The sequence below is a fragment of the Microcebus murinus genome, chromosome 6, assembly GCF_040939455.1.
Source record: "Microcebus murinus isolate Inina chromosome 6, M.murinus_Inina_mat1.0, whole genome shotgun sequence".
Lineage (NCBI taxonomy): Eukaryota > Metazoa > Chordata > Mammalia > Primates > Cheirogaleidae > Microcebus > Microcebus murinus.
Genome location: NC_134109.1, coordinates 50,037,627 through 50,064,076, shown reverse-complemented (window position 1 = coordinate 50,064,076; position 26,450 = coordinate 50,037,627). Strand labels below are relative to the sequence as shown.

At 32.5% G+C, this 26,450-nt stretch overlaps 1 protein-coding gene across 2 annotated transcripts in view; it reads right to left on the bottom strand.

The window, feature by feature from the left end:
* The window catches only part of MDGA2 (MAM domain containing glycosylphosphatidylinositol anchor 2), a 777,981-nt gene that overhangs the window by 249,765 nt on the left and 501,766 nt on the right, over nt 1-26,450 (bottom strand). For both annotated transcript variants that reach the window (XM_076004050.1, XM_012746557.2), the window contains one exon: nt 24,907-25,039. In XM_076004050.1, coding sequence (XP_075860165.1) covers nt 24,907-25,039 — 133 coding nt within the window. The remainder of the gene's footprint in view (nt 1-24,906; nt 25,040-26,450) is intronic.

Here is a 26,450-nt window from a genome sequence, read left to right as displayed (position 1 = left end):
AATAGAAAATGCTGTGTTACAGCCTTTTCATCAAACACTCAAAATAGCAACTACACAAAAACTATATTCACATATAGCACTTTTTTTCTGCTTACACTGCATGCTAACCTAAATAATGCATCCCTAAATAAAGACAGGGGAAATGTATTATACTGACATTTGAGTTCATATATCCATAAATACTTATGTCAAAGTTAGGGCTCTATTGTATGAAATCAATCCATATCAGAAATATTTAAACTGTTCAATTGTACTGTATGACTTTTTTTTTTTTTTTTTTTTTTTTTTTAGATATTAAGTTCAGCTTAGAGTTTGAGAATGTTTTTCTAAGAATAAAAGCTATATTTCCTGTGTGGTTTAATATTGTCTGTGTCATTTTAAAAAAAATCCAGAGGGATGAAGAAAACAATTCCATATTATGTTTCTATTAGAAAGATATGAAGTGCCTTTCCCTTCATGACCTTTTTAGACATCATTTTTCCACACAATCTCTTCTAACATCATTTTAAATAATATGAGAATATTTTAAGTATCATAATATTAGCCCTTCTGAGTTGTTAACATTAAATTATAAAGATTTATGGCTAAAAACCTGTTAGAAAATGCACATCATGAGAATAATATGCAAAAGTCACAGGAGTTTGGTAGACAAAAAGTATCTCAAAGAATTATTTAATGTTGTTAAATTGATGGAAGATATTACTAGTTAAATATTCTGAAACTTGATAGGCTACTTAATTATTAGTACATAATCATGAAGAGGTAAAGGAAACACCTATAGCCCAACTCAAAGTAAATAGAATAATTTTACAAAAGTATTTGGTTAAAATATAATTATAGAGATCTCAACAGTTATTTTATATTAACAAAGCTTAATTTGTTTCATATTACATTTTAGTCAAATTAAAAGGCCCAAGGCCTAAAGACCATTTATAGCATGTATTTGGACAACAGAAACACACAGTGGTGGCATTAAATCAAGAAATATTTGCCTCTGAAGTTGATTTGTATGAGGACAAGTTGTTTTCTCTTGAACACTATTTAAAGGAAAAAGTTTAAGAGAATTTCAAAACTCAAAAAGGAATACATCACAATAAAATCACCGTTTTAACCACAATGCATTGTAGAAATACATTCATAATCTTATTAAAAATTTTTTCTTTTCCAAATTTCAGTTGAAAACAATGTTTGCCCATGTTAATTTTATTATTGATGGTACTTACTTTCTCTGATTATACTTGAAATTAAAAATGGCCCAAGCAGACCACAAAGTGGCTAACAATTTTAAAACTCTAAGAATATTCATATATATTTCTGTATCAAAATTTTCTACCTTTAAATACCCCCCACAATAGTTGAAATCATTGTCAGTTTTGTTCTAGTGTCTTATTTTTGATTCCACAAATATTAGCTTTTTAAAACAATAAAGCTTTGCTTAAGAACCTTACAGACATTAGGATTTATCAAGCTCAAGTGTAAATCATATCCTAGAGGGAAAAAAATTTTGAAGAACATTAAAATATTTTCATATATTATTAAAATATTTTAAATAAAATATTTCATACTGGATAGATCATTCGCTAATTTGGGGGTATATAAAGGATAATGTAAAACATTCTGGGTTAATCACTTCCTTCTCATAGGCTTCTATAGCCCTCCAAATTTTCTCCTTTCATAACATTGTACATTATTAGTCAGGCTAACACTATGCTGTTTAGCCAGAAGTAAAGTATCATGATTGCATTCTCTGAAGTATAGAGGAATGGTTAAGTAGTAAGAGCAAAAATTCTGGAGAAAGACCCTTGGGTTCAAATTTTGACTCTGTCACTTAATAACTGTGTGAACTTGGGCAAGATCTTTCTCCTCTGAGTGCCTCGATTTCCCCCTATTGAAATGGAGGAGAATAATTTTAACTATTTTGTAGCATTGAGAAGATTTAAAATGTCTAAAGTCTTCACAACAGTAGCTGGTACAAAATAGGCACTGAATAGGTATTTTCTTTTGTCATTGTTTTTATTAGTATCCTCCTAGTTTGGTATAGTGCTTGGAAATTATTGAGTACTTAATAAATATTAGTAGGGCAAGTCAATAAATGTGAAAATTAATAAATGAGTGACTAGGATGAAATACGTGATTCCTATAAAATGCATTTATCTTCATTGCATATGGCATACATATTTTAAGACCGTTTTGACTTTAAAACATACTTAAATACACCATACATTTTGAAGAGATATAATTAAATATTTGTTTTGTCTTATAATATTATTATTTGTAGATTGAAACTGTTGTTTTTCAAGATTCAGCATTTTCATAGGACCTTTAAAGCTCATGGACCAAAGGTACTCGATAGATGCTATTTCTTCACAGTGTCCTAAAACTGTCCAACCACCCTGAGCCCCTCAGGATGTGAGGAAAGGTAAAGCTCATTGCACTAAATCATGTACATAACTGCATGATCAGTGTATGTCTGCAGCATGTGTTGGTTGAATTACTCTATTGCAATATAAGGATAAACATGGAAGGCTATAGAGGTTATAAATTTCCTTATCACAATGAGAAAAGTACACTGTTTTAAAAGAGTTACAAAATCTAAATGTCCATTCATTCTTCACAGCAACATATGAGACAGATTATTACTTTTAGCCCACTTGTAAGTAATAGAAAATTCAAACATGACAGTTGAAATGAGACAAGAAAACACTGGATGGGACAGCATGAAATTTACATTTGGGATGCTCATCAAACTAAAATGAAAAATAGAGAAAGGTGAAATATATAAAGTAAACAAAGGAAATCTTTCAAATTAAGTGAAACATTTTTATTACAAAGTTATAGATTATTTTAAACACATTTTATAGTCATTTTCAAAACATGGCTCAAATTACATAAAAATAATTTCAACTATACCACCAACTCTAAAAGTTCTCTACATGCACAGTGCTTAAAAATAACTATAGTGTCAGTCAGACTTTTAGACTGATACCCTGCCAGCACTTAATGATGGAAGGCAGAGGTCACCATAGCAGTTGTCACAGAAATTTGACTCTCCTCTTCAAGATCAGCATGCCAACATTCTAGAATGCTGGATGTGTTCTGTGGGAATACTTGATAGATAGATAGATAGAGAGAGAGAGAGAGAGAGAGAGAGAGAGAGACAGACAGACAGACAGACAGACAGATGTTATTGGTCCTAAGAGAGAAATTATGAGGTAGAATGACAAGGAAGTAAGAGATGGGGAAAGAGAGAGAGAGAGAAGGGCAGAGGAAAAGAACAGAGGGAAGGTCACAAAATCTGTGATTTATATTTTCCAAAATCATAAACTCTTAAAAGAACTTTCCTAACTGAAATATAGAAAGTATATTTTAGAAAACATCTTTGAGAAAGGGAATTCTTCTCATGTTCCCTTCAGCATCTCTTCCTCTGGCAAACAAAAAAGAAAAGTTTTCTTGGGCTGAGTAACAGACACTTCAGTGGGCCTAAGGGAGGGATAACTGGCCTTGTGACATCCATACCAAATCCCAAAAGTTTTGGATATTAAAGAGCAGAGGGGATCTGTGTATCCCTTTCCATTGTAGGTCACTGAGTATGACTAGCTAGACAGACAAGGATATATTTGCCTGACGGAAAAGACCCTATGCCCAAGGGAAACAGCTCCCAGGCTCCACAATGGTGGAATGGAAAGAGCAGGCTGGCCATCCAGAGCTGAAAGTGTCAAGACAATAATAATGAGAGAGGTCTCAGGAAATAAATTCTTGTCAGAAGATTCAGATTATATGCTCCAGGTCTTCCCTTAGAATTTAAACAAAGTGGGAACTCCAAATTGATAGACACAGAAGTTCTGAGATTATGGCAAAATAGGTAGTTGAAAGAAAAATAAAATTGAATTATGAAATAATAAAGAAAGATATATTTCTTTCCAACCTGATTTTGTAGACTGGGATTCATGCCCACTACAAATTTTAGTGAATGAGTTCCTCATAAAATCTTCTGGGTGTGTGATGCAAAGATCTAGTTTGGAGATAATTAAGAATACATTCTGTTGAAACAGAATAATATTTTAGTAGAGGTCAATGCCTTCTTGAGTGTTTGGTTTTACTGCTATCTAACATAATAGGTAAACATGAAGATAAACATGATTTTAAAAATCTGAAAACAAAATACAGTGCTATCCATCTTTATATTCTTCAGACTTTGGCCCTCTGGATCTGGAGCTTTTTGTTCTAAAAAAGGAGCCTAAATATCCATCCAGACCTTGATTAAATTGGTATGAAGCAGTTAATTACTGCATAAACTGGCCATTTGCCTTGAATTAGAGATACTCTAACTCAAGTTAGAGACTTGTTTTTTGAATGGAGGTGATCTGAGTGTTATAAAGTAACCTAATTCATAGGAAAAATCATGAAGAAGGAGAAACATAAAAACAAACAAAAAAACAAACAAAAAACTGGAGTGAACTCTGAATTTCAAAAATGCTCCTCCAGGATACTATTTGCTCAGTTTTTTTTTTTGTTTTTTTTTTTGAACAGGACTTACCTCAAAATGATAAAAGCCATATACGGCAAACCCACAGACAACATTATACTGACTGAGCAAACATTCAAACACTGGAAGCATTCCTGCTTAGAACTGGAACTAGACAAGTTTGCCCACTCTTACCACTTCTATTCAACATAGTGCTGAAAGTCCTAGCCAGAGCAATCGGACAAGAGAAAGAAATCAAGGAGGTCCAAATGGGGAAAGAAGAGGTCAAGCTATTGCTCTGTGCTGATGATATGATCTTATATCTGGAAAACCCCAAAGATTCTGCCAAAAGACTACTGGAATTGATAAATAAATTCAGAAAAGTCTCAGGTTACAAAATCAATGTACACAAATCAGTAGCATTAATATATGCCAACAGTTAAGCTGAGAACCAAATCAAAGCTGCAATAACTTTCACAATAGCAACAAAGAAAATAAAATACCTAGGAATATATTTAACTAAGAAGGTGAAAGACCTCTATAGGGAGAAGTACGAAACACTGTGGAAGGAAAGAGCAGAGGACATAAACATATATACACCATGCTCCTGGGCTGGAAGAATCAACATTGTTAAAATGTCTATATGACCCAAAGTCATCTATAGATTCAATGCAATTCCTATTAAAATACCAACATCATTTTTCACATATCAAGAATAAATAGTTCTATGCTTTGTGTGGAACCAGAGAAGACACTACATAGCCAAAGCAGCCTTAAGCAAAAAGAACAAATTGGGAGACACTAATTGACCAGACTTCAGGCCATACTACAAGGCTATAGTAACTAAAACAGCATGGAATTGGCACAAGAACAGAGACATAGACCTATGGATCAGAACAGAGAACCCAGATATAAAACCATCCACAAACAGTTAATTGATCTTTGACAAAGCAAACCAAAATATTTGCCTAGTTTGAATACCCCCAAAAGCAGGCCTTCATCCAGCAGTTCATTTGGGCTGGGATCACAGGAAATATTGAAGGAGAAGAGAAGGGGAGCAGGAAAGTAAGAAAATCCAGTAAAAGGGCACAAAATGAGCAAGTTATTATTGTGGTAAACTTGGCTCCCAGCTTCTGGGAACCCTCTGCAAGACCAAGTAGAAGGCACCTCAGAAATCTCTCTCTGAAGAACAAGGAGACCAGCTAGAGTGTTTATCCACCAACTCCTGTCCCTCATTAATTGTGGATTGTTCTGTGGGCCTCTATTTCCCAATCTCATTCTCTGGATGAACACATTCCTATATTCAGAAAAAGTCTGCAGGCAGGATATAGAATATGGAATCTGTCCTAAGAACCTGTAGTAACCTCTAGGACAGGCTAAGAGGAAGGGGAAAGTCACTCACAATGTCTGCTATGACACTGTTACCAGTAAATTCAATAATCAACGATTGGCTATGTGGAGACAATGTGAAAAAAATAAAGAAAATGAAAAGCAATGAAGGGAAGGATGGTAAGTGGAGCCACCTTTATCAATCTGGATATAGGTGTGAAATGAAATGCATGAGAATATAGTGTGAATTTAAAAGACAGGAAGGAAAAACATACAATTAACTTTCTACTTCTGTTCCATGACCCTACATTTTGTAAATCATAAAACATTTACAGATGCTAAGCAAACCCAGTCTAGCTTGTGTGTGGAGGGACATGCTTAAGCTATGCTTACAGATTTTAGGAATAGAAAAATGTTTCCTTTGGAATAACTAGTCATTTCACCAAGAGAAGATATCACTATATTTTCATACAGTACATTGGAATCCATTTTCAACATGTATTTCACTGAAATGCAAGTAACAGTGAACATTTCACAAAATAAAGATGAGAAAATATATTAGAAGTTGATTTGAAAACTCAAACTAGTCTACCCATTTAGTTGGGGTTATTATTCAAATACTATCATTCACATATGGATTGATTCTCATGAAGCCCAAGAATGACATCATACTGAGAAATTCTATTTAAAATGATGCTCCAGGATATGGCAGTATTTGAAATCATTTTCTTAATGCAAGAGAGACCTTTTGCTACAAATATTGAAGCTAACATGCATTTTTCATTATTTTAATATTTGCAGGACAAATGTTTCTGCAAGTAATTAAGAAGGAAGAATAAGAGTGTTCCTTCGTGGAAATTTGCATAGAAGTCTTTTTCAAGAGACCTAATTCATGTGACCATGAGTCACAAACCAGGGATTCCCTAGATGGATTTCATATGCCTCACATGGTATCTATTGTTGTTGTTATTGTTATCGTCAGTGAATGAATGCCTTTAAGCATTGTTTGTTCTCCCTACTACAATACACTCTCCATTAATACAATTAGTATTTTTAGAGCATCTACTGTGTATCTGGCTCTGGAATAGTCACCTGTGATGTATCAGTGAATGAAACAGTAAAAGAATCCCTACACTTAGAAGCTTACAACTTGACAAGAAGAGAATCAGTCCTCTCACTATCAATCCTGCTGTCTTCACTGACTTGACTTGTTTACATCACCTGCCTCTTCTCTGAAGTCATGTACATTTATGATCCTTGACCAAGATGTTCATGTCATCAGAGCACAGTGAGTACAGAAAATTGCTAAATGGTTCATTTTTTATTGAACTGAGACTTTACAAAATATAACAAGTGACACTTAACATTTGAATCTAATCACTGAATGAGATAAATAGAAAAGCTAGAAATAGAGTTTGTGTTCGAAGGTAAGCAAAAGTTAATGAAGCAAAAAAGATTATCAGTCTATAATCTATAACAATAGTTGGGGTACTGATACCTAATTGCTTGAAAGGCTGTCATAAACATTGGAAAGTCATGATGAAGAAAATCTGTAGCACCACACATACCTCCTTCCTTTGGTCAACAGTCCCTACTGTCCTTTCCAACAGGTGAGGTCTTGATAAACTTGTTCTCATTCAAGTTTACAAAAAACTGAGCATTCATGTTCAGGAGCAGAATCCTAGAGGGCCATCACTCATGGAGAGAAAGTCCAAGCTAACCACTTCCAACTAAGAGATGTGTTGTCCATAGCATATTCTTGTGCTTAATGGATAACAGCAGAATTTTAAGCATAGTACTAGATTATCATGAGATCAGCAAATCATTAACTTTCTATTTCTGCTGCCTAAAACTCTCTTCTAGTGCTTGTCTACTTAGTAAAGCAAGTTAATTTATCATGCTCAAATAATAATATAAATTTTTCACCAAAATTTGCAACTTTTGTCCAGGCCAATTGAATTGCTTCCTCTTTTGTATGAGCATAGTTGCTTGAAATACCCCCTCATCAGAACATCTGCTCCTACTCTTTCACTGTAAGACATTTCGGAATAGGATATAAGGATTAAAAGGTTAGGGTTTCTCATCTTTGTACCACCAGTACCCAGAAGAGGATTTGGCAAGAAATTAGATGCTTGATAAAGTCCTACTGAATATGAGAACGTTAACTTCAAAAATTAGTGAATAACCTCTATAGAAAGCAGTACAAAGATACCTAAAAGAACTAAAAGTAGAACTACCATTTGATCCAGCAATCCCACTACTGGGTATTTACCCAAAGGAAAAAAACACATTCTATAAAAAAGACACCTACACTCAAATGTTTATAGTAGCACAATTCACAATTGCAAAGATGTAGAAACAACCCAAGTGCCCATCAATACATGAGTGGATTAATAAAATATGATATGTGTATACCATGGAGTACTATTCAGCTATTACAAATGGTGAACTAATACCTCTTGAATTAACCTGGCTGGGGCTGGAGACCATTCTTCTAAGTGAAGTATCACACGACTGAATAGATAAACACCACAGGTACTCACCATTAAATTGGAACTAATTAATCAATACTTATGCACACATAGGAAATAACATTCATTGGCAATCAAACAAGTAGAAGTGGGGTAGAGGGGATAGGTAAATTCACACTTAACGTGTACAATGCACATTAACTGGGGGATGGGCAAACTTATAACTTTGACTCAAATGGTACAAAAGCAATTTATGTAACCAAAATGTTTGTATCCCCATAATATTCTGAAATAATAAAAAAATAAAAATTACTGAACATAAACTACATCTGAGCACTGACTATTCATCATTTATTTATTTAATTTAATAATTTAATAAATTTATTATTTCAATAAAATATTTAATTAATTCATTAATATTTATTAATATCATTTATTAATTTAATAAAAATATTAAAATAAAACAAAACCAGTGTGAAAGAATATGACAGATGACTCAGAATTTCATGAGCCATTTAAGAACTTCTAGTTATGAACACCTGCCAGTTCTTTCATTATCCAACCCATTTGAACTTAACTATGTTTTATATTACTAACAAGGAGATGGTAATGAACTTATCTATCAAAAATTATTATACTACTCATAAAAAGTAAATATAGTATATTATTTACACTCATTTGTATTCAATTCTTTGTTCAGTTATACTACCGAACATTACTATTAATAAGCCATGCAATTAAGCCAAATTGTGACTCTACAACCAAAATAAAAGGCACATGGCCTTTTTCATAATAGAACCAGTATGTAGATAATTCAATGTGGATTTATCAACTCAGTCAGGATTTAAGACTCTCTTGCCAGAGCAATGTATCAACAGCAAAACATATAAAGACATCACCTCTAAGACCTCCAGCTGGGGTGTTAATCTCACAGCTACAGTTTTATTTTTTCATTTTGAACCATAGGGAAGGTACACTCCCATGGGGAAAAAGATTTTGTCTGATAAAGATTAGTTGTTTTTTTTTCCCCCATTATCTATCCTGGGGATACTTTATTTCAGTCTCTTATTTGAAGCTCTTTATGAGACTATCACTTTATTTTACAGTAATTTTGGCTAAAGATTGTTTATAGTCCATCTTAAAGAATAATGCTGTTACGACTTTGCAACACCCAAACCATGATTTCAGGCGTGTCTTTTCCCCCCTACAATGCTCACCACGTCCATTAGTTGTGAGTTTATCCCCAACCCCCTAATCCCTGAAGAATATTACTACCGTGTGAGCACCATAGTGTTTGTACCCCCATAATATCCTGGAATAAATAAATAAATAAACAAACAAATAAATAAAATTAGCATAAAAAAGAATAAAGCTGAATAAATTGAAGTTTGCTGGGCCTCTGTTTTTTCCTCTAAACAATGAGGAAATTCTGTTATAAAATTTCTAAAGGATTGCTTAGAGCAAGTTTTTACCATGATTGGAAAACACTTGGGCACATAGCCTCCTAATCTGTGACATTTCGATGCTCAGGTTACTCAGACGTCTAAATTGGTTCCATGATGTAACAAAGATTAAAATCATATCAGAAGCTTAATTAGCCAGGTCCATGATCACAACAAAATAGATTGATTACAAATAGAGGGATATATCTATGTTCTATTTTAAGAAAAATTACTAATTCTACATGTATTTACTAAGTACTAACTGTACTTGGTACATTGGCTATTAAAAGAAAAAAATGCTTCCCTCGTGGAGTTTACAATTAGATGAAGACAATTGTAGGCCTTAATATGTACCAGGTATTCTCCAAAAGCTTTACATATATTAACTCATTTAATTGTATGAGGAGGGTACTATTACGACTTTATTTCAGTTATTAGAAAAAATGAGAAATAGTTTAGAAACAGTTTAAATAATTTGCCATAAGTCACACAGCTAGTAAAAGGTGGAACTGGGGTTTCAATCTAGGCAGTCTGGCTTGTGTATATATAAAGGAATGCAGATAAACTCCAGAATGAAATAAAGCTGATAATTTTCAAGTTCAATTAAATGCTTGATAATATTTATGCCAGAAGAAGAATGAGGGCTGCCTTTCTAACAGAAAAACGGATAACACTGATGCCATCTATCATGTTATAAAAAATTAGCTAGAGTAAAAACAAACTTCCGGGTCAGAATTCCAGAAATATCTATCATCCAAAATAGAAGTTGAAAAGGATTTGTGAACCATTTAAGTCATAATTGCTAAGTCTAAATTCTGAAGTGCCAGTGGAAGAGGATCTTAAGCCATTGCCCAGGATATGCTTATGCCTAATTAATACACAATTTTAATGGGCTCAGTGATTTAAATTCTCAGATTTTAGAAGGTAAGGATGAAAATATAAACATGGAAAGGATTCTTGAGACAGGAAAATGGAAAGCAGCAATGTCAGTGGGCAACCTGCCAGTAAAAGAATGAGAGGAACGACTATACGAACATACACGATAGTAAAGGCAGCCACACAGAATAATATTAACCCAGCTTCCATCTATCTCAATTATCACTCCCAAAATGCCAGATTAGGCAAGATAGTTTTACAAAGGAAGAAAATAAGTAATACACACATATAGTTGGATGTTAGTAATAAGAAGATTTTGAAATATAGGAATTACATAGTTCTCCATGGAAGAGCCCAGAGTGGATGGAGATAGTCTGACTCTTCATGCTCCTACTCTGCCAAACCAGCTCTTTAACATGAAACTCAAAATATGAGTAGTGAATGGACTAAATTGAAAGGACTAAGATGAAGAACTTGGAATGTAGAACAATGATAAAGTTTATTCAACATTAAAAGAAAAGGGGAATGAGAAAAGAGAAAAGATAGAAAAAGAGAGGGAGAAGAGAAGAGGGGGAGAGAGAGAGGAAGATAGAGAGTGAAAAAAAATTGCTAATGCTTTTCAGGTTTGCAGTAAAATACAAAAATTCGACAAAAGGAAAAAATGATCAACATTTTACTAAATACACTACTAGACTAAAGGACAGATAAAAGAAATCAAAGCATTCGAATTACATATATATTCATATTTAATACACTAAAGCATTATAATGGTCAAATACTTTTTCTAGAAACAGTTTTACAAAACAGAATATCATGTTTTGATTACTTGAATTAGGTTATAATTCAGACAAGTACAGTGTAATGTGTACCTCAAACCTTACCAAATACTCATTATCATGGCTGGAATCACTGCTCTAGTCTCCAACAGATATGTGTATCTTGAAGAAATCAGAATGAGGAGTCTAATTCTAGGAGTTAAAGGTGCCTAAATAAACTAAGTCCTAACCTAAGAAACCCTAGAAATATATATAGATTTTGTTTTATATGTTTATGAGAGAAGTTTTCTTTTCAGGTACAGATACATGAAGTATTATTTACTTTTATGTTTCTATTAATATGCCTTTTCCATAGTTAATTAAATAAAAAAGGGGAAATAAAAAAGATTCAGAGAATCACTTATTAAAAATAAATGTGTCATTCGACATGAGAAAATTAATGTTGTACACCACATTAACAGGCTAAAGATCATATGACTATCTTAATAGATGCAGAAAAAACATTTGACAAAATTCAACACCCTTTCAAGATAAAACGCTCAAAAACTAGGAATAGTAGAAAATTAGCTCAAAATAATAAAAGATCATCTGTGAAAAGCTCACAGATAACATCATATTCCATGGTAAAAAATTAAAATGTTTTCCAATCAGATCTGGAAAAATGAAAAGTTGCCTGCTTTCACCACTTCTTTACAATATAGTAGTGTAAGTCCTAGCCAGAGTAATTAGAAAAGAAAAGAAAATGCATTCAAATTGTAAAGGAAGAGGTGAAATTGTCTCTGTTTACAGAACATAAGCTTTTATATATAGAAAACCCTAGAGACTCCATAAAGAAAAAAAAAAAAAAGCCTCTTAGAACTAATTAATCCAGTAAGGTTGCAAAGTGGCAGGATACAAAATCAAAATATAAAAAACAGTTCTGTTTCTATATACTAACAACAAACTATCTGGGGAAAAAATTGAAAAAAACAATCCCATTAACAATAACACCAAAGAGAATAAAATACCTAGAAATAAATTTAACTAAGGAGATGAAAGACTTGTACACTAAGAACTATAAAAGACTGATAAAAGAAATTAAACAGAAAATGAACAAAAAGACATTCTATGCTTATGGTTTGGGAGATTTAATATCGTTAAAATGTCCATACTGCCCAAAGCAATCTACAGACTCATGGTATCCCTTTTAATAACTCAGTGGTAGTTTTTTAAAGAAACAGAAAAAAGAACCCTAAAATTCCTCTGGAACCACAACGACCACAAATAAACAAATCAATCTTGAGAAAGAAGAGCAGAGCCAGAGCCAGCCATACTTGCTGATTTCAAAGTATATTATAAAGCTATACAAAATCATAACAGTATAATACTGACATGTAGACATACATATAGATAGATAAATGGAACATAATAGAGAGCCCAGAAATCAATCCACGATGTATAGTCAATTGTTGTTCTACAAGGATATCAAGAAAACAGAATGGGTAAAGGATAGTCTCTTCAAGAAATGGTGTTGGAAAAACTGGGTATCACATACCAAAGAATGAAATTGGACCCCTAACTTACACCATACACCAAATTCAACTCAAAATGGATTAAACACGAAATGTAGTCTTGAAAGTGTAAAGCTACTAGAAGAAAACATAGAAGAAAAGATACATTACATTGGTCTTGGCAATGATTTCATAGATACAACACAAAAAGCATAGATGACAAAAATAAAAATAAACAAGTGGTTCTACATTAAACTAAAAAGCTTCTGCACAGAAAAAGATATAATCAATAGAATGAAAACGCAACCTATGGAATGGGAGAAAAATTTCCAAACCATATATGGATTGAGGTTAATCTCAAAAACTTGTAAGGAACTCTTAAAACTCAACAGCAAGAAAACTCTAATAACCTGAATTTAAAATGGGCTGAAGACCTGAATAGACATTTTTCCAAATAAGGCACACAATGGCTAAAAGGCATATGAACAAATGCTCAGTGTTACCAATCATCAGGAAAATACAAATCAAAGCCACAATAAGATATCCCTTTATACCTGTCACGATGGCTATTATTGAAAAAAAAAAAAAAGTGTTGATGAGGATGTGAAGAAATTGGAAGCTTTGCACATTGTTGGTAGGAGTGCAAAATGGTAAAGCGGCAACAGAAAACAGTATAGAGGTTCCTTCAAAAATTAAAAGTAGAACTACCCTATGAAGTAGCAATCCCACTTCTGGGGCTGGGTATTTATCCAAAAGAACTGAAATCAGGATCTCAAAGAACTATTAGGACTCCTATTCACTACAGCACTGTTCACATTAGCCAAGCGGTGGAAACAACCTAAATGTCCATCAACTGATGAATGGATATAGAAATTGTGATATATACATATAATGGAAAACAGTCTTAAAACATAAGTTAATTATGCATCATGTGACATTGATGAACCCTGAGAACATTATACTAAGTGAAATGAGCCAGTTACAGAAAGACAACTATTACATGATTCTACTTATATGGAGTATCTAAAATAGTCAAATTCATAGTATCAAAGAGTGAAGTGATGGTTGCCAGGAGCTGCAGGAGAAGGAAATGGGGAGTTACTAATCAAGGGGCATAAAGTTTGTCAGGCAAGATGAATAAGCTCTAGAGATCTGCTGTACAACATGGTAATTGAAGTTGACAATACTGTACTGTACATCTAAAACTTTATTAAGAGTGTAGGTTTCATGTTAAGACTTCTTACTGAAATAAAATAAAATTAAAATCATATTTTAAAAAATAAATAAATGTGACAAACAGAGGGATTTCTTCCCAAGTTTTGTTAGTGGTTAGGAGCCCATTTACTGAACTGAATTACAAAGCCATAAAATAGTGCTTCACACTGAAGAAAATGACAATTTTAAACAATAGATCTTTAGTAGGTGTCATTACTTATTGACTTATCATAAATACTAACTGCTGTTTAATACTCTTATTAGAGATCTACTTTCAAGAGAAGTCAATTCAAGTCTAATTGTTTAACTAACTACAGTTCTTATCTTGGGATTTCGGATATTCACAGCACATTTAAATATATTGTTGCCATGTTCTAGAACAATGCTGGTACATGTTAAGAAAGATATTTATTTTTTGAACCATAGAAAATTGTAATGTATATATGTAAAAGAACTAAATAAGCTGCATAAAATGGAATACTGCTAAAGGAAAGATTAAAAGGCAATAAAATCATTTTAATAACATTTTAAAATGAGAGATAAAACACTGGAATACCTCTGAACTCACTTCCTACCTCTGTATAACACATGCATATACAAAATGTCCTGTCGATATTTTATTTATCAAAGCTACTGAAAACATAGCTTTGACATTCTAGTTCTGGTGTTTTAAATACAGATTTTTATAAAACCACAATTCCCCTTTTTATTGATTAATGAGATACTGTAATATCTTTACAGGCCAAAAAAAGTACTTGCCATTTGTTTTCAATATAGAATTATTTTTTATTTTTCAAGTGCTTAGTATGCACATGTATTGACTTGCCTACTTAACTCTCCAGTGATTTGAAAATTAGACCTATATTACATATTCTTTAACTGTATGGACCTGTATATATATAATAATGCTTTTCTAAACCTGTATTCATATTTAACATTTTGCATAAACACACAATGTTTAGCACCTAGACTTCTGCATATCACTGAATTTTCAGGTTCCTTAAAGTATCATATCATATCTTTGTAGAGTTCATAGTGTCATATGATTCCATATGGATATCACATCAGATTGCTTTCTAGTGATAATTTCAAAATTAAAAAAAAAACACAAACATTACAGTTTTCATTACATTGAGTTAAATTAAATACTGTCTGCAATGAGGCAAGATTAATAAGAACACTTTATTAAGTATTCCTGATCAAGAGAATCAGAAAGACATAATAAAAATAGAAGGAAATTAGTCTGTTTTTCCTCCTTTTCTTTCCCCTTGTAGGCAATTGTCTTAGAAGATTCAATCCCAAAGAAATCTAACAAGAATACATATCATACTCTTGTTTTCCCAGTATTTTTGTTCACTTATTTTCTGTTGTATCTGACTTTTGTTCTCTTCACTTTGGAAATATGCATTTTAATTTGCATTTAATATGTGACAATCATTTTAAAAGAATCTCATCTATTGTTACCTATTAAATCTAACTATATAAAATTGCCTATACTTGATCATTTTAGAATTACAAACTTTATTCAGCAAAGCAAATCAAATTGGTTTTGCTGAAATTTGCTAGAGACTAGAGACAGAACAGAACACTACCCAGTAGTTCTTTACTTGGCTGACTGAAAATCCTGCCTTTTGCTTGATTGAGCACCATGTTGTAATTCCAACCCAAAGCTAAAACTTAAAAAGCAGCTTTATATAACTGTCACATCTATTTATGACAAAAATTCTATACCTGCTTTTTGATAATTCCATTCTTGCCAAGTCAAAGAAACAGGCAGCCATTAAAAGAACAAAAATCAACAAATTCCTACATTACAGTGTATCTATCAAGAATCAATACTACTGAGTTTATTGCAGATTCACTGGATAGTATGTGATCTAAGAATGCAGTGCATAAAATGCTCAAGTAGAACAATGTGACAACAAAAGTAAAGTGGCTAAAAAGAGCCAGCAGAAAGAAATGTCCTTCAAAATACAAGCTAAAGTATATAACTAAACAACTGGACATACCTATTTTCTACAGCAATAAAGCAGTAGCAAGAAGAGCATGTTGTTATCAGGAAAAAAAAAAATAGATGGTTCTTAGAATAGATTTTGTAGGAACCAGAAATTGAGGGAACAGCTAAAATCACTGGGAAGCTTTGGAAATAGTTGCCACAACAGCAGACCAAAAGTACATGCTGCACTTAGACTTGGAGTCAAAAGGAAGCTAATATGTCTCTGCTGCTCTGCCTGTCCATTACTTCTCAGGCTATCAGCTCTTCTTCTCTCACGTTAGTCTCTATAGCAATGCACTGGACACTGTTCCCTATAATATGGGCTACTACAGACTCCTCTTTTTTAAAAAATTTAATTAAAAGCTCCAGCAAACCAATATGGATCTTAAACTATGCCTAGTTGTGGCACACATGCCTCTGTGATATTGACAGTGACCACAAGGCTACATTAAACTACATCACTCTGTGTACGGCATAGGGTATGGTATAGCTACACTTCTATGAGTGTAGTTAAGGTTAGAAGATGCTTCAGAAACACAAATATTTTAGAATGAAGATTTAATGAAACTGTGTATTTCATCATATCAGAACATTGGGGGGAAAAACATTCATTTATGGCTGAACCAAAGGAAAGGTGTTTGCATTTTGCCTATTCTCTAAATTGAAAAATGTATCTTTAAGGTTCTTTGGTGAGATAATATAGGATATTACAAAATTAAAAAAAAATACATCAGAACTAATATGATAAACATACACTAATATGCATATTAGTAATATAATTTATACTTAATATTTTACATTTATATGATATTTGATATGTACTTCTTTCTCCAACTATTGACAAAAAGTTGGAATTTAGCTATAATTTAAGATTTCTGCTAAAAAGTATAGATTAGTAGATTCTATCATTGATAATTTCCACCAAGTAAAAAAGGAAAAAAATAAAATCAAAGGGCTAGCTCACATTTTAGAAAGCCTCATTGCTTTCTTCACGAAGGATATTGTTATTATACTGACCACTACACCCACCATAACTAAGAGCCTATTATTGCCAGGGACATTGAACATATAATCTCATTTTATCATCGCAATATCTGTAATGAGGTAAGATTCTTTGGGAAAACTGATACTCTAAATGCCTTAGGGCTTGAAGGAAAAGAAGGGCCAGATATACATCTTCTCTTGAATAGTTTTGTAGCAACCTCATTCCCTATAAGTTGTTTTGTTGCTATTACTGTCATTATTTTGCTAAATAAAAATTAAATTTTACAATGTTTTCTCTTCCCATGCATACGTAACCTACTCTAGAGCATGTTATCAACACAATTTAGCAGAACAGTTCAAAGTTCAAAGAGTTGAAGGAATTGATCATATTACTGTACCACAGAAAGAGCCAAAATCTATATCCAGGTCTTTTCCATTAATGCTTCTTTATATAGAGTTGCTTAAGGCTCTATATGCACCAATGTTAACAACTGACATTAAGACTAGTATCCTATATGGAGGTAAACTAGATGGTCAATTAGATCACTGGGGGACCAAGTGTTCTGGTTTGCCTAGGAGTATGGAGTTTTCCAGGATGTGGAACTTTCACTGACTTCAAGGCAAATTGGGATGGTTGCTCAGCCTAAAGACACTTTAATATATCTATCTCAGGATTTTGGGTGAATAAACATGACTAGCTACAAGCACTTAAGGAAATTATTATATCTTCATCATCACAGCCAGTAATCTATAAAATCAACTGGTTGGTGAATGATCATGGAGATACTCTAAAACACAAATTATGTAAGTTATGTGTGGCAAGCTCAAACACCATGAGGAAATTGTAAAATACACTCTAGCCACTGAATTATTACCTATAACACAATTCTCAGTAGTTTCACTAGAACAGTAAAACCTTGAAAAGAACCAAGCTATGGTCTATAACCTAGAAAAATTTACAAATTAAAAATTAATTGTTCTTTGGAGTACAAAAAATCCTATTTTTTTATTTAGCATATTTCCAGTCAATCCACTGAAATGATTTTAAAATACATAGTTTGAACTTTTGTAAGATTTTCTTATGAATAACTTCTAAACTTTTCAATTATAATTATAATCTATAATCTATAAGCATATTAAGAATAATACTTAAAGTTGGATAAATCTAATCAATGAATATTCTAGATGTTTGCTAAAACACAGACTTTTTGATGTGGTTCAAAGTATTGTGTTAAGTTGTGAGATAGCATTTCAGCAATTTTTTTTTTTATTTCATCATATTATGGGGGTACAAATGTTGTTAAGGTTACATATATTGCCCTTGTCACCCCTCCCCCACCCCCAGTCAGAGCTTCAACCCTGTCCATCCTCCAGGTGGTGCACATCATACTCATTATGTAAGTACACAACCATCCCCTCCACCCCCCTCCTACCTGCCCAACACCCGATAAATGTTTTTTCTTTGTTTTTTTTTTTTTTTGGTATCCTTTTCAATAAGTATAGTACTGTTGCCTTTCAGTTTACTAGCAATGTTTTCTCACCTTTTTGTGTTTTTAGCTATCCATTGTATCTGGGTTATGATATCTTCTGGGAGAGTTACCAATATATGGGGGATATTTATATAAGAACTCATAGTCTCAAAATAAACTTGAATGCAAGGAACCTGAAAAATTCATTGTTAAAAAAACAAAATGTACAGGTATATGCAGATCTCAGCAACATGCAAACTTCGTATTACTATGGTAACAGAATTTTGAAAAATCTGGGTCATCTCACTGCTTCGGAAAACATTTTAGGAAGACCAAAGTTGAAACTCCATAATGACCATTGTTTTTGTCTGCAGATTTGTTGCCTAATCTCTATATTTTCACATTTTTAAAGTTACAGTAATGAGAATGCATCATATGTTTTATTACCTTAGCAAATGACAAGGACCTCAAAAGAAGAATCTGTTGAACATTAACAAACTTGCAAGTTTCTTCTGTTTCCTGACAAACCATTATCAATTTCACAAAAGGATATTTTGTATTTATGTTAAACATTTCTGCTAATAGTTTAGAATCAAATATATCTAGAATATGCATTCATTTCCAGAGATCTTCTGGGAAATACTAATATCTAATGTACCTACTGACAAAAGTAACCCATAAAATAATCATGAACTTATTTCAAGATTAGTCATCAATGGTTGAAGCTGTACACTGTATTGTAGCAAAAAGTCTGAGATTCTTGTCATCATCTCATCATGATTGCTCATGATGCCAATTTTATCCCTTCTTTCTGCTATCTAGGTTAAGAATTTACTGAATGTTTTCTATATGCCAGATACTTTTCTAAGTTTTACATTTAATAGCATTTACTGCCTACAAAATGAAATAAAGTGGGTCTTTTTTTGTTTCATTCATTTTTAAGGAGGCAAAAATAAGTTTAGAGAAGCTAAGTCACATCACCAAGATCACAGAACCAAAATTTGAACATTTAGACTTTTGAAGTTTAAAATTTGCAAAGGAGTTATAGTAAACATTTTATTCTCTAATAGCAGTGTATCAATAATATTCTAATAACTTTTGTTGCATTGCCTTGGTATCTGTATTAGTAAATATTATTGTTAAGATAGCCTGAATTATCTGTGGTAAAAAATCTATTGAGGTATACACATTTCTAATATTTTAGCACATGAAAAAGTTAAATGTTTTATCCTTCTGTTTCACATACTAACTTTACCATCTTAAAAAAAAAAGAAAATTGGAAGAAAACAAAAACTGACAAGGCACAGTGTCACTAATAATTATCTATGTACCAATTTTAATAATTTGATCATGCCTTAAAAATTTGTGCTGATGTTACTACAACAGGGATATTTGTTCCTCACTAAAGTTTCATTTTACCTTCTGCTTTTAGAGTTGCTTTCTTCCTATTTTCCCAAAGCTAAAAATATAGGGCCATAAATACTCTTAAATACAGTCCCCTTTTAAAATTGAGTTCCTGGTGAAAAATAGGGTGTTTCTTTTTTAAAGTCTGACTCATTTTTTGCATTGATTTAACATATATTGTAAACTTATATCTGGAATTTTAAAGGAAAAGCAATCCTAAATGCAAAGTGCTATGGACTGAATTTTATTCCTTCCTCCAAATTCTTATGTTGAAACCCTAATCTTCAATGTGAATGTTTTGGAGATAGGACCTTGAAAGAGGTAATTAAGGTTAAATGAGATCATAAGGATGGAAACCTAATTCAGTAAGGCTGGTGTCCTTACATGAAGAGGAAGGGATAACTAAAGCTTTCTCTCTTTTCCTCCACAAACAGAGGAAAGGCCACATGAGGAAAACAGAAAGAAAGCAGCCATCTTCAAACCAGGAAGAGAGTTCTCACCAGAAATCAAGTCTTATGGCACCTGGCTCTTAGACTTGTAGCCTCTAGAACTATTAGAATTTAAATTTCTGTTGTTTGAGCCACCCAGTCTGTGGTATTCTAACAGCCTAACAGATTAACATAGGTCATCACCATATTTGCACTATTTCTCATAAACCTAGATAGTCTTTCTTCAAGACTGTAATTATTAGTAAAATAATAAACCTACATTCTAATAAATGATTACCTAGATACTCTGGTATCTAGGTATCACCTAATGGTGATTAGTTTACAGTTACTACTCAGGTGCAGGTGACAGCAAAATTCTTACTGCCACTTCCTTTTGCACTTAAACTGGCTATTTATGACAATGGGAACACCATATCACAAGAGGAATTATTTCTGTATTTTCTTTCATGCTCACAACTATCAAAATTTCTGTAACTGAAATTTTATTAATATTTCTTATAACACTTAGATAAGTTCATTAAATCTCTCTAAACATAGAAGAGAACTGCCCTGAATAGATCATGGTATACAAAATGTTTTATATTGAAGTTTATAGCAATTGCTGGGCATTTATATTACAACTTCCCTATGAGTTATACAAAATAAAAAGAACAAATAAGTTGCAAAACATAGGCAATCATGGTTTAACTTCTAATTCTTCCATGATAATTTATTGAGACAGATTGGAAACAAAAACAAATAGAAGAGAAAGAAGATGAAATTGGGGAAAAAGGGAGAGAGAGAAGAAGTAGAGGAAGAAAATGAAGAAATATAGGCTTTCTCCATTTCTATAACTAGTAATGCTTTCAATTCCTAGGTTCCTAGATTTAATGCATATTTAAGGAAGACATCTTAATTAGATAAATTTTATAAATGCTAAGGTTGAGCAGACTAAATCAAGGGATCCATATAATTAAGTAAAATGAGCCCCACTTGTCCTGTTTCTTTATAGACTTCACCATAACCTCTCAAGTAGGTACAAAATATGTTTTTCATCCTAATATAGGTAATTTAATCAATTCTTATTTGCCTATGAAATTATAAGACATAAACATGTAAGTGCTTGAAATACATTAAAATAAATGAAATTTGTTTTTATCATAATTACTATGTGCCCTCATGTTGAAAATACACATAATATGATAAATTTAAAATAATTTATACTTAGTTACCATAATTATGATAATTTTAAAATTTACCTATACTTATTAAAATTCTAAATTTAGAAATCTTAACGGGTTTATTTTAATAAACTATGATAAATACAGCTACATTAAGAATTTACCTGCCGGGCGCGGTGGCTCACGCCTGTAATCCTAGCTCTCTGGGAGGCCGAGGCAGGCAGATTGCTCAAGGTCAGGAGTTCAAAACCAGCCTGAGCAAGAGCGAGACCCCGTCTCTACCATAAATAGAAAGAAATTAATTGGCCAACTGATATATATATATAAAAAAATTAGCCGGGCATGGTGGCGCATGCCTGTAGTCCCAGCTACTCGGGAGGCTGAGGCAGAAGGATCGCTGGAGCCCAGGAGTTTGAGGTTGCTGTGAGCTAGGCTGACGCCACGGCACTCACTCTAGCCTGGACAACAAAGCGAGACTCTGTCTCAAAAAAAAAAAAAAAAAGAATTTACCAATCAAGAGCTAATGCTCTTTTTCTTCCCAATGGGAGCAGGGAAACAACTAAAACGAATTCTGGACCCTGCTACAGCACTATGTCAAGTGGTCATTGTGCATGACAAGAAATAAATAAACATGGCATTTTATCTTTTATAAAATTCTATGAACTGTCATGATAAGGTTTAAGACAGCTAGATTAGATATGATACATAGTGACACTTCTGTGGCAGGAGACATTTTTATAGCATGCCAGGCAAGAATCGGGGCCAACAAATTAATGAATAATTTCTATGGCTAATCTACAATTATGAGCTTTACTGGGTTGCCAATTCATGATAGGAAACTTAAGAAAACTCATCACTGGTAAATCCACAGATGATACTGACTTTTAAATGACACCTAGACATTATTTTTCTAAGTGGTTCTAGAAAATTGATTTCTATTAACAGAAGTTCCCATTCACAAAATAGGATAGGTTCATGGAAAATAGTCTAGTGAAGACTACATTATATCATCATCCAAAGCAGTTATTAAAACTAGTTTAAAATGTATACACTGTTGGTTTATACCCTAGAAAATCTAATTCAGCAGGTATGGAAGGGATCCAGAAAACTGTACTCTATGATGCAATAGTTCTATGGCAAGGACAGTTTAGAAATTCTTATCCATAGCAAACATTGTTTCTATTTTAACATACTGTGTCATTGGGCATTGTGCAAAGCAGGTCCACAGACAGATTGCAATGAAAATGTTTATGTGATCATAGAGATGTTGCAATAAAATTTTGTCTATGCCAAAATTACATTTATTGGCCAATTGTTTGACCTCCATTTTAAAAATAATTTCCAAAGTTAAGACTTTCATAAACATATTGGCTTACAGAGGAGATGAACCAAATACACTATAATATTTACAGTTTTCTCCCCTTCAATAAGGTATACATTTTCTTGACATTTTGCAAACAAAGAATTAAAATATGATAATTTAACCTACCTCACTCAGAGATTCAAAACAGCGATGGTCATAAGGAGCAGTCTACTTTCATGTAGATTATGGCAATGGTGAGTCAAGTTCCACTTATTGTATTTGTCAGGTTACAGATCTGTTGGCATGAGGATGCCCTAATCTTAATTTATTCCCTGTGTTCTTTGAGTGCTAACTACCTCAATGATTTCACCTATTTGAAATACATACACACCCTTCTAACTATGAGCACAGACAAATGGGAAAAGTGCCAAAGTAAGGCCAGTTTGAATATGTAAAGTATCAGACATATGGCCCGATTGTAGTTACTGAAGAGTCAAACAGATACTAACTTATATTTTTAAACTCAATTTTTTTACCATGCTCTAATAATCATTTTGTAGTGAATATCAATCTAAAATTTTCTTCCTTATTCTTCTGCAATACTATAGGACCACTTTCATTTTATTTTTAATTTTTCTCCCTGGATCATACATATTTCAAAAATATGTTAATGAAACTAAGAAAAACAAAATTAGTTATAATAATTCACAATGCACTTCATGCCAAAAAGAACAACATAATTACAACCAGTTCTTATATGTTAATCTCTTATTTTTTTGTTTCTCACTATCCTATTTCTTCATTTATAAGTGAGAAGGTATTATTAACTTTTGTAAGTATCAAGTCCACTAGATTTTATATTTCTATTTTTTCTTGTAATATAGTTTCTGTCAAATCTTAGTCATCCTTATTGATAAAGTATACTTTTCTCTTTCACGTTTTTCTTGTACTGTCCCCTAATGACTTTTATCTGATGCTCAATACAATATTTTCTACTTTCAGGTGATTTAAATCTTAACCAATATCCCTATGCCTAGCATCGCTGACCCATAATAAGGGACTAATAAGTTTCTAATGAAGAGATGAATGAATGAATAAAAGGATGAGCATTTCAAAATGTTAGCAACTCAGTGAACATATGTTGATGAATCAATGTATGAGCACACATTGTTTATCATCCAGTAAAGTCCTAGGTTTAATCTTTTTTTATCAAATGAGTTGGCTGGAGTTGCTGACCAGCTCTTTGTTGGAAGGTTTTATAAAGTGTGTTTCACATGCTACGTATTAATATATATCAACTTGTTAATTCCTTCCTACACTACAACTTTATGACTTTATTTGGAAATGAGGGAAAGAAAAGTGACTCGCTGAACAAGATCCAAGAACTACTAAGTGACAGAGGAAAGATCTAGACCCAGACACACCAAAGTCCACCCTTTTGGAGGTTTTGGTTAATGGGGAAACAATCTCTAAAATTCTTTAGTCTAAATAATTAGACTAAATAAACAATCTCTAAAATTCTTTAGTCTAAATTCTTTAGTCAGAAATAATTATTTAAAAGTAAAAAAATTTAAATTAAATGCCACAGAAAATTGGAGTTTCTTAAAAGAAGGTCAAATATTTATTTAACGTGATTTTTCATACACAATCCTACAAAAGATGGTTCACTCACATGATCTCTCTTTGCTCTTTCATTTAGCAAATTCTTCTTAATCTGTTTATGGCTATTCTGAGGTCTACATTAGTGAACACAGGCTAACTTAAGTCCCAGTCTTCCTAATGTTTTGGCATTTTCTACAAAAATACTTTTTTCTGTTTGTCACATTTATAAATACAAATATTTAAGGAACTATAATTTTGTATGCTATATACACAAACATATTACATGGCGTATATTGCAATTAAATTTTACTGTGTCCATTTACCAAGTTTTTCAGATATCCCAGAATTTTCTGGAAAAAAAGGTGCTTATTCCTACTTACATTGTAGAAATCATTTAGTCTATAAGAAGGTTAAAGAGTTTTTTAAACATTTGTTGTGGATAATAGACATATAACATACAGAGATAGTTCCATACCTGTTTTATTGGAAAGTCTAAATGACACCATCTTATCAGGAATATTACATACATTCCTCACTGAAGCAATGCAGCTATAATTAGCATAGTCCTGAGGTCGAAGATTCTTTAGTTTTAAGATCTTTGTTTCACCCTGAAAATGTAGAAAAGTTCATTAGAAAAAGCCAATGATAACCAGAATGAATGACTGAAACATGGCATTATATTGTATTAAATTGTATTATTATCAGAATATGGCAGATTGTCTTATTTTTTAAGGAAAATACCCTAAATTTAAAAAGCTCTACATGTTAAAATAATACTATAATATTAATTATGCCTGGAGATAAAAACTAATAGACCACAATAAAAATTCATAACATTTTCTTTGCAAACTATCTTCCTAGGGGAAAAATCTATTTCTGGAGGTAGTTATGCAAATTATTATGCAAAGATCAGAACAGTGTACTTAATAACAGAGTTTATTCAACAAACACTGCAATCTATGCAGACATCAACATGAAAAGTTATGAAAGAAAAGAACCCTGAAGAAGAGCCAGTAAATGAAAACCTGTTGTTAGAACATAGTTAATGAAGTAAATCTAATGGTATATAATTCAATTTGCATACATAAATATTCTATGTTTATAGAGCAGTGAGAGGTTACAGATCTAAAACTGAATGAAAGAAGCATTCATGAGTGTTTCTATATTATTACTGTTACTGTTTTTTCATGCTCAGGAGTTCAAGGGCTAGGTCTCCAGATAAATCTACAAAATTATAGACAGATCCAAATCAGGCAAGTAGCCAGAATTATTTTACAAAATATTGAGCCAGGAAAGGCCATGTAAAAACATTAGATTGAAATTGTTCAAAAAGTAAAACAAATAAACAAATAACAACAATGAGAATCTCTCCTGCCCAATTTAAGTTCCCTGGAATTTCTTTGCCTTCTAAAGTCATTAATGCATCTTTTCAACATAGTTCCTCTCGTAACTAACTTACTTATTGTGATGGCAGAACAATGTCCCAATAACTTTATAGTATTTAAGATAGCAATTTTCAAAATGTTAATTTTATATAGATAGCATCTATATGTCATATATATTTCTTCCACTTTACTTGGATAACATTAGTCAAGCTGTAGAAACTGCAATATTTTCATAATACTTTCGTGATTGAGAAGGATTTAAATACTTAGTGACTTCATACAGAGACACTGCTGTCCATTTGTGATGAAATGCCCAGACATAGGCAAACAGTTTTCCAGATGGGTCAAATGAAGCCAGGCACAGTGGCTTGTACCTATAGTCCCAGCTACTCGGGAGGCTGAGGTGAGAGAATTGTTTGAGATCAAATATGTCAAATGAATCTCTACTCCAGTGCACAATGACATTGTGGCATAACTCTTTTCATTCACTGTCAAAATTCAGTCTTAAATGCCTTTAGCATTTTCATCAGTGGTATAAATAATAACCACCTATCTTTTAATTTATGTTAAAGAAAGACATTGCATTTTTATACGCAAGTATAAATGCATCCCACACAAATATACACAGAAGTCC